The sequence below is a fragment of the Dermacentor andersoni genome, chromosome 4, assembly GCF_023375885.2.
Source record: "Dermacentor andersoni chromosome 4, qqDerAnde1_hic_scaffold, whole genome shotgun sequence".
Classification (NCBI taxonomy): domain Eukaryota; kingdom Metazoa; phylum Arthropoda; class Arachnida; order Ixodida; family Ixodidae; genus Dermacentor; species Dermacentor andersoni.
The window spans coordinates 91679623-91690048 of record NC_092817.1 but is presented as its reverse complement, the minus strand read 5'-3'; the positions used below and the strand labels follow the sequence as shown (position 1 = coordinate 91690048).

The window sequence follows — 10426 nt, the reverse complement described above, 5'->3', positions numbered from 1 at the left end:
AATGAAAATGAAACCACATGAAACCATGCATCAAAGCACGCTGATGTGAAAATTGTACAAAAATGTTCAAAACACAATCTCTCAGAAAAAAACGACTTTTAATGCGCCTAAATTTAAAAAAGAATTTAGTTTATTATAAACATTTACAATAAAAAATTGCTCGTTATGTTCCACATTGTAGTTCGCCCTGTGTTATGGCGGCACCGTGCTGGCTGTTTCGGAATGCGCGCTATGGTTTCGGACGTATTAAAAGCACTCCTCCGCAGTTCAGGTAAGATATCGCCGCTACTTTCCTGCACCTCGGCTTTCGCTACCAAGTTGTACACTAACATAGCTGTTTAATAGTTGTGTTGCGTTGTTACCGAAGGCCATGTAGTTGCTGCAGCGGCTGAGCGACTCGGCTGTTTCATTAAATGTGGTTCTAGTTAATAATCATAATAATAATAATAATAATAATAATAATAATAATAATAATAATAATATACATACGCACACATGTGTCTTACTTTATTTCGCTCCAGGATTACAGCGTCTGTTTTGAGGGCCAGCACATCACCACCAAAGGATTCTCCGAACAGTATCGTCAAACCATTAGCCAAAACAGGACTGTATGTGTTTTCGAAGTTCAAGTTTTTTCTTGAAGGCTATGACAAAATCTTGCGGAAATTCCCCGTCGCGTACCGGCTGCACCAAGTGTTCGTTGTCGGTAAGTTTCCGTGTCATGTCCGCTGCTCGTATTCGACAAGATGGTTATACCTGTTTCCCTTTAAGTGCTGCAGTCAGCAGCGCCTGCAGACTTTCCCTCCGTGCGCCACTTCAAAGTGTAATCCGAGCAGTGCTTAGTGCAATTAAAGTCTGTAGGACGCACAGCTTGCGATCGCATATCTGCGCGCAGAAGTTTATGCGCAGCGTGTCGTATGTCACTGCATCGCCAGTCGTGTTCTGCAAGGCATATCTAATCGTCTTCCTCCTTGCTTCGCAAATGCGAAACGTAACGAAAGAAAAAAATGTTAAAAAAATTAATTAAGAAGATAAATAGTCATTGTGCATTGTGTTCAGTTTGGTATCTCCCACCCTTGGTGACATTGTGTCGCCGTGGGAAAAAAATAAAATTTCAAAATCTGATGCAATATCTCTCTGTCTCTATTCCCACAACATCAAACAATGCTGCTCAGGTACGAAGGACTTGTACCAGGATGTTCGAACCTACATGAAGATATCTCAGGACTTAAGGAGTGGGAAGTCTGTGAGAGAACTTTCCAGGAGAGAGCTCGAACTCTATTACCGGGTTTGTACGCTCCCAAACTTCACTGATAGAAATGTAGAGAAGTGGTACCTCGAAATGACATAAATATAGCTTGTTTTTATTGAGTCATGGATATCCTCGTGTAAACTTTTACAGTTAGCTATGAGGCACCAAGTTAAAGTTTCATAAGGCATTAAAACGCCTAGCTATATGTTCCTTCAGTGCTCGTTGCCACCCTTTACTTTGCCGTTTGATATTGGTGCATGAAATTTCTTTTTTAAACTATTATTTGTCGGGAGTCCGTAATAGCTGGCCAAGTGGATTATTTCGTAATCGGCTCGTCTGCAGCACAAAAGAATTATGTTTTGTAATGCATCTACTCCAGATTCCCATCTAGCATGAAGGCACAGTAGCAACATTATTGGCCCTTTTATAGCCCATTTATAATGAGTATTGTGAGATACATGAAATTGTTTTCCTCATATACATTGCACCAGCATTTTGTATGCATCTATGACAAACATTTGTTCAGCATTGATTGTGAAGCTGTTCTACATTAATTTGAAGTTTAGAAGTAAACACCTTAAAGATGAACTCTTATTTTTCTTCAGTTCATTGATAGTCTCATATGAATGGTTTACAAATATTGGTGAAATTAAAGAGTTGCACCAATACAAAAATAAAAGCTTCTAGTCTTTCGTGCAAATTTGTTTTCAATAGTTGGGAAAGCATTAACTTGATGTTCATCTCGCATCTAGTGCAAAACAAAATTCTTTGTGTGAATTTACAGGTACCCCGTGACATACTCAAGATGGCACCTATATTGACAATAATATCGCTGCCTGGAACTAACTTCATCATGTTCCCTCTTATGTAAGCAACCAATATACACACATAACCTTCAAAGTGGCATCTTTTCATTTCTTGCAGCCTAGCACTGCTATTGGTTTATCTTTACGATACATTTACGTGAACTCCTTCCACGTGTGCCCTTGTGTATCACCTTGTAGCCAGTGCTCGCAACAGGTAGGTACAGTCAACTTCCATAGATTGAACACCAGTTAATTTAAGTTATCTTTTAATTTGGCAACATATGAGAGTTTCTTGAAGCACCCCTGCTCCTGCAACATTCTAATTAAGTTTAATTCAATTAATTAATTTTAATTTTAATATTCATTAAAATAATTAGAATAAATATTCCAGATTACAACTATAGTAAGCAAATTAAGGCAAGCCAGCTGCATGTAGAAGCATTTGCTATGAAACAGTGATGCATGGAACTAACTCACTCAGTTATTTTAGAAAATTTTTGTGTGCAAACAGGGACAAAGAAGAGGAGCAACACAAGAATGAGGGCTTAAGAGTTCACCTTTAAGGTGTAAGTGCTCATCCTTTTGTTGCTCCTCTTCTTTGTTGCTGTTTGTTTGTGCACAAAAAGTTTTTAAAAAATGAATCTTTTCCAACTAGGCTGACTCGCAGTTATGCTTCACTCAGTTTCACATTTGGGGGATTTCTTAACGTTGTTCTATATTTGTGTTGCTGTTTTCACCAGTAATCCGTAATACCTTTCCTTCTATTTCCTTTCTCATATGGAATTGTGAAGTAAATCTATATAAAATTCTAATTTTTAATTGTGGCTGAGTTATTTCTCTGCTTGAAGTGCCAATAATTCAATGCATCGATGCTACAGTCTCTTTCAGCAGTCATTGTTAAGACCATGGTGATTGTTGTGGCTAGAGGTAGCAAAGGCATTCTGAGGGCTTCCTTGAATGCTCCAAATAGTGTAATATTCAGGTCATGGTATTGCAATAACAAAAAAAAAAAAAATGAATAAAACATGATTCACTTCTTTTACCTTTTCTTTTTTTTTGGAATGCATGAAGGCTATTATGGTTTACACTTAGTGAAGTATGAAGCAGCAGTGAATTATGATTTCACATGATATCATAAGCTTTGCTAAGCTATCATAATAAATGTCATTATACTTAGTGTGTTCATACTAATGTCACAGTAATTTATTTAAAGGCATTGGTCCTGGTATTTCGTGTGATTTTCTAAGTGTTTCTTGAGCCCAGTAATAGCTCTTGAAATTTGCCAAGTTCAGTTTTTGGCTCTTGTAGAGTACAATGTGGCCCATATTTACTAGTTAAATGTTAAGTAGGCCTGAGCTGATGCCATTAAAATTCATGACACCATAGCAAGCTGGTGCAGAAACTTCAACACGGCGGCACCACCGGTTTTCCATATCTTGCATCTTTTCTAGCTTACCGTGCCTCCTCTTGTAGCAAGGGTGGCTTTTTTCGTAGTGTGGAAGGGTAATCTACTAATATAGCTCAAAAACATCTCTTTCTGGCTGTCCCTTGAACAGTTAGGAAGTGATGCTTGTCTGCATTGTTAAGGGCCAAAACACTTCGTGTCTGGTGCACATGATGCATTGTGTTTGGTCGTACGGCATTCACCGTTGGGATCTGACAAGCAAAGTGATTGCATTTTGGGGCATGCACTTTGCTTTTGAAAGGAGCTTTGACACTCGACCAGCTTTTATGTGGGTGTTCAGACTCTTTAAATATTTCACAGATGTCAGAAACTTGTTGCGTGAAATTGGTGGTGTGCATCAATATCTGCAGCACGTACTAAACATATGGCTAAATTGTACTGCTGCGTGAAAGTCTGTGGCAAAGCAGAATTTGCTGCATAACTCTCGTATCTGGATATACATGACCACCTGCCACATAGCTTAGTGGAACTGGCACTACGATGCTGGGCATAAGCTCATAGGTGCAATTCCCAGCCTTTGGGCTGCATTATAAACAAGGGTGGAATACAAAAACGCTCATGCACTTAGGCTGAGGCACGCATTAAACAACACCAGATGGTCAAACGTCTCACGCACTTCTATGAAGCATTCCTCACAGCCCATTGTTCAGCTTTGGAAGTTAAAACTCCATGAATTAGCAGTTCTTGGGTAAACTTAAAATGTAAAGCAGGGAGAGGTTTAGCGTTTCGTTGTTCTAAGCATAGAAATATCTGTTGTGTCTGCCTGTCCTTCATTATTATATAATTCTGGCAGTCTGTATCTTTCTTCTTTTGCTTTTTTTTTGTTCTTTTTTTCTTTCTTTTCTTTAGGTTTTGATCCGTAATGTTGTGTTTTGGTAGGCACCATTTCTGGTGGAAACACACTGCACATCAGACTACTGTGTGACACTTTAGTGACGCAGTTGTTCACTGCTGCCTGCAGCTACCTTTTTCCAGGACACCTGCTCACCTGGCAGTTCTGGAGCCTAGAACAGCGTATTGACTTCGCAGTTGCACAACAGAAAAAAAAGGTAAGAGTCCGTTTCTCATTGTGTGTATGTTGTACAATACTACTGGTTCACATGCCCGCCATATATATAGCGTCAGTGAAGCAGCGTAGAATGAGAAAGTCTAGCATAGTACAGGACACTTCAGAGAAGCCAGTGCATAATGTATAGAGGATAAAACAAGCCTAGTGTTTACAAAGCTTGCCTTCTCAAACTAGAGAAAATTACAGTAGTTGCAAGTCATTTTTCAAAGCAAAAATGAAAGTGAAAAAAGAAACAGATGTAGAAAGATGATAGAATGTGCACCCCTGTACACCTTCAGTAGAATTGCTAACTGGACAAGTTAGTACCATGCTTACTTGATTCTAATACACACATTTTTCCAGAAAAAATTTGCTAAAATATGACATACGTGCCAGAAACGAGTGTGAAACCAAAATTGCAATAGGTAGTATCCAAATCTCTCCTTCATTCTTGAATGGCACCTTAGAGTCCTGGGAGAACGACAAGAAGTGATTCACAGTTCACTGTGGCTCAGACACAACACATTTTCTTTATTTAAGTCAAAACAAATCACTATTTTTCTCTCTTACCATGAAAATCTATAGACTGTTTCGTAGGAATTAAATCAAGGTGCACTTAACAATGGAGGGCATTACATTTTCTATTGCTGTTAAAATTCAGGTACATGTTACGGTCAAGTAAATATGGTAAATTAACTCACCCAGTTAGTATAAATAAGAAGCCAACAAACACTGACACCAAGGAAAACATAGGGGAAATTACTTGTGCTTAGTAAATGAAATAAAGAAACGATTAATTAATGGAAATGAAAGTGGATGAAAAAAACAACTTACCACAGGTGGGGAATGATCCCACAACCTTGCATTTCGTGTGCGATGCTCTACCAATTGAGCTACCGCGGCACCTTATCCCCGTCCACTTTCTTGGGTTTCCTTGTAGAACCCTAGGAGTGTTAGCCAGTGCCACCACTCACAGACCTTGGTGGCGGACGTGGAACATCCTTTCTGCCGCAGGCATCATGAGAATGTGATCCTTTTGGGTGACGGCAACCAGTCAATAAACCCACACATGCTACCTGAAGGCATCAATGTTGCCAGATTTGAGACCCTTGTTATGTAATAAACGAGAAGAAAGGGAAGAATCGGGCCCCTCGGTTAACCCCCTTTCTTCCCAGTTACCATAAAGCCATTAAAAACAGGAAACCTGTTCTACCTCTTTTTCCTATTTTTTTGTTGTTTTGAACTGTATAGTTTCTTTGTAAATGTCTTGTTCTGAAGCAGATTGTTCTCTTAAACTTTGTGAAACTGCTCACCACAGAAAGGATCCCGTAAGCAGCTTCCGTTTTGTTTACATCATTGATTTTGGCTCATTTCTGGGCAGCATTGCTGGAGTACAAGCCATTTGGTCCCGACTCTCCATATGTCGAGCATAAGTACTGTTGGCACTCCTGGCACAAGGAGAGTAGTCAGGCGTGTGCATAGTATCACCTTTTGCTACACCACCATGACAATCATGTGTTGTCAAAAGTGACAATAGACTTGAAACAAAACTTCAGGCTGACCTGTCGCTTCTTCATAATAAATCACGTCTGGGATGACTTGAGTTCCTGAACGGTGTTTTACTCCCTCAATATTCCTTGCTGCCATGCAAAATACTCTTCATTTTAAGAACAACCACAGTGGTAGTGTAGAATTCTAAAAGCTTCAGGTCACTCTCTCAAAAAATGTCTTTGTGACAACCAACAGCTGATATGTCAAAATATTTTTGTTGCAAGTACAGGTTTGCTTGGGTGTTACTATCAAATGTCAGTTCAGATTTCAAGTCATTTGAACAATATGGGATGTGAGCCGTGCTCTGTGACTGTGTGTGCTTGGTAAAAACATGGGGTGAAGTCGTGGATGCATTGTTCTTTGCTTCGTGAGTTTACAAGAATGAGATAAGCTTTTCCCCAAGTGGAGCCCTGCAGATATGTTGGGCTGTTAGTAAGCTGGAATAAGGTGTGGTTAAATATACTGTTTCCTCGTTGTCTACTGATGTACTTCAACTTTTTGTTGTGTTTTGTTAATTGTCATCATGAAGTAATAGAAATTTACTTGGAGTACCGCATTTCACTTGTGTGACCCACTACTGCATATGACTTGCGCTACCAGTCATACAATCCCCTGAAAAGGAAATGTGAAAGAAATCTGGAGATATAGCTGGGGCATTAACTGAAAACATCCCTGCTCATGTTTATATAGACAAACATTTTATGGTCAGGGCAAAGATGTATAATATAGCATGGAAAGAGTTTTGAGAACATTTATGTTAAACATCGCTACCACTCTGACAGTTGCTCCCGGCTGAAGGTAACGCTGCTTGGAAACTTGGTGCATTGGTAATGGCACACACTATTTACTAGCAGTTCAGTAGTCATATCTTCACTTTAATTAAGCGTAATAAGTAGTGCAGGTAATATGACATTCTACAAAATTCTTATAGCATTACTAGCAATGATAGAATTATGTGCAATCATTTAATGTCGTTCATGCAATATCTCCTTTTGCTACTTTGAACACTTGCACGGAAATGCTGAGCTTACAGGAAAAAGGTAGCAAGGAGCATCTGTGCTGACAGGAAAATGCTGCCTAGTGTCCTACTCCTGACTAATCATGCGCCATATTTTTGTGTGGTTGTCTTGCTGCTGTGTGATGTTGATATTTCGCTGTGTTGCTTTCTGATCAACTCTACCTGTAAAGTGCAGGTGCACAATTACCGCTATGTCTTTCGTCACCTGCAAACCAATGTTCCCAAGGGAGAGGAAGGGAAACCACTTCTCAGCGTATTTCACAAGGTAGTATCTACCTCCATTCTTAATGATATGGCATTGTTGTGCATGCTCGTTAGCTGTTGTTTTTAATATTACTTTAAACTCTTGATACCTGTGTCCCCAAAAAACGATTGTTTGCTTTTGGTCTATGACAGTTGCATGGTTCATCATGCCAGGTGTATCTTTCTATGCAAAAAACATGAAAAAAAAAAGAAACCCAATAACTTTCATATCTAGACCCCTATTGTATTTGCCAATAAACTATGTGGGCTAGGCAGACATTTTCAGCAAATAAATTTCCTTCAGTAATATCACTATTTAACCAAAATATGCTAATTAACCTCTAATTACTAACTTTAGGGTGCATGTTCTAGTTGCTAAATTGAACCTAAGGAGTATATAGTGTAATGTCATATTAGAAATCCCAAGACTGGTACAGCTTTCAGAATATCCATCCCCGAAATCTGCTAAAGAAATATATCTTGGTGTTCTAGTTAATATTCTCCTAAACTGTTAGAGGCATGCATTTTGGAAGCTGGTAATTGGAATGCCAAAATGTATAATGTAGCACAGTTTAGGGTCACATGTCTCAAAAGTGGTGCTAGTCTTAGGATTTATGCTAAGCAGACATGACTTCACTACTCCTCAGCTTCAGTTTCGAAATTTAACCATGTGCATTAAAGCTAGTAATTAGTTGGGTAATTACGATATGTTAGTTAATTTGCAAAGTAACTGCTGAAATTTACCTTGCTGCTTATGTCTGTGTAGCCACGGAGCCTATCTGCAGTAACGGAAGTGGTTAGATACGATTCCTAAAAGAAGTGTTCTGCATAAAAAAAAAACACCTGGTATATTGTGCAATGACCTTTATTTTTACCCAACCTGATTAGTTTTGTCACTTCGTGGGGTGAAAACTGTAAAATTTTAAGCATCTTGGTGTCATTATTGCACAAAATAATCACATATTCAAGTTAGTCATCGTGAGCAGTGGCAGTGTAAGCACCAGTACGATGTTTTTATTTTATCCAAGTAATTTTCTGAAGCTCATTTGTGCCTTCACACAGCTAGGAAGTGGCACCCATCCAACAGTGGCTGAAATCCTTGATATCAAGCAGTACTTTTCTTCGAAGCCTCTGTCCTTGTCAAGCCTGGGCAGAAACCACTTGGTAAGACTGCAGGCAAGGTGTATGATTACGAGTAGTAGCTATTAAATAGGCCCTTGTTGCAGGTTGCACTTTGCAGGATTCACGGAAAAAGTGCATTTTTCCTTGGCCGGAAGCGCCGTCTCTGGAAACATGGTGGGTTTGTCCGGGAGATGGATCTGGCTATGGCACGAGAAGGGCTTGGTCAAATGGATCTGTCGGAGTTGCGATGGGTATGTAGCGTGCGTAACTGCTAACTCTACTGAATCATTTGTCAAGTTTATAAAGTTGACAAATTCAGTCTCACTCTACAATTTTACAAATATTTTGTCAGGCTTTACAAACAATATATTTGCAACGAATTTGTTTGGAAAAGAGTTTCTTTTGTTGGTGTCCGACCACACCCCTAAGGTCTTCTCATTCTGAAAGTGAACTTCAGGGGTACCTGCTTTGATGAAGTTTATTCAATATTTATAGATCTATATGTCAATTTTAATTAATATTTTTTTATTATATCATTAATATTTTAATATCTTAATTTAATATATCAATTCATTTATCCAATATTACCTTAAACAGGCAATATTGGCAACAACAAAGCTGCTGAAAAAGTTACTCTGGTCTGAAAACTGTGTTGCTTGTCAGTTTTGGTGGTTCCAAGTTTGCTGCTGCTTGTGTGCTGCGTCTAAAGGCAAACAATGGTTAATGTGCTTATTAAGTATCCTGCAATATGTTTTTGCTCACAGCAAACTTAAAGCTAATGCATGCTATTCCCTCCTTACGGTGTTTTGTCTGCGGGATTTTTACGAATCTTAATGTTCACTATTTCGTAGATATGACCAGTACTCTGTTGTCTTTTATTCTGCCATACTACTTCTGCAAAGGAATAGTGCTGTGATTGATGTCAGCATTTGCCTTTTTTTTGTTTGTTTGTTTTTGTTTAGGCATGCTTCCTTCGAGGTTTCAACCCAATGGGCTTGAGCAAACGAGACATGGTGCAGTATCTGCAAGACTGGATAAACATCTCATCAAACATAGAAGGTACTTGTGTGTTTGTCAAGCCAGGGTATTGCTTCATTAAGCCTGCATCGAGACTCACCTGCAGGGTAGTGACTCAAGTGCAAGGAGCTTATTTTGTCTCACTTTATATATATGTACTTGTCTGCTGCATTTCACACCTCGGAACCCACGCATTCACCAGGTGGCCCAATGTGCATTTATTGCGCCAGTGATCAATTCATATTGATCATAAAGCATCCGAAGTATTGATGCTGTTTGTGCGCACTTTAGCAGAGGTGAAATATAAGCTTTCTTCTTTTTTTTCCTAGTTCATCATCTTTCAACAGGATCGCATTACATTGCAGCAGCTGTGCTAGATGAACCCACAATGATAGATTAAATTACTGTTGTTTGCTATTAAATAATTTCACTGAAATTGCTGTATTTTAAATGCTCATTAGAAGTTATTGAAGGCAACAGTAGCATTTTATTTCGTTCCTGGTGCATTGCTTTTTACATACAAATTATACTGAGCACTGAATAAGAGCATAGCAAAGAACTCATGCAAAGTGCTGTTTCTTTCCCTTGTACTTGTTCTCACTTGCTATTATTATCGTTATTTTTTTTTATTTTGCAGGTGACTGCATCTCCTTGCTGCTACATTGCCCCATATTGTTGGCTTACAATGCACCAAGCAATTGGATTTTGATCCACTAATGGTGCAGCCACTGTTAAAGGGCTGCTATGGTTTAGCCTAGTCAGAACAAAGGTATATCAAAATAAAAATGTTTTTTTTTTTTTCCTCTAGAGATTATTTATGTACTAATAAATGAATGCGTCTATAATTTGTGTTTTGTGATTCTGTTCAGTGAGTGCAACTTGAGTGTGCATGTATGGTGCATGC

At 38.8% G+C, this 10426-nt stretch overlaps 1 protein-coding gene across 1 annotated transcript; it reads left to right on the top strand.

Annotated features, from left to right (window-relative positions):
- Positions 1-190: 190 nt before the first annotated feature.
- Positions 191-10367, top strand: LOC126536469 (LETM1 domain-containing protein 1). Its single transcript, XM_050183444.2, has 10 exons — positions 191-271; positions 522-706; positions 1176-1288; positions 2037-2119; positions 4485-4572; positions 7316-7405; positions 8446-8547; positions 8610-8756; positions 9468-9564; positions 10160-10367. The coding sequence occupies exons 1-10, from the start codon at positions 195-197 to the stop codon at positions 10237-10239; spliced, it is 1062 nt and encodes a 353-aa protein (XP_050039401.1). The 5' UTR covers positions 191-194; the 3' UTR covers positions 10240-10367.
- Positions 10368-10426: the final 59 nt, after the last annotated feature.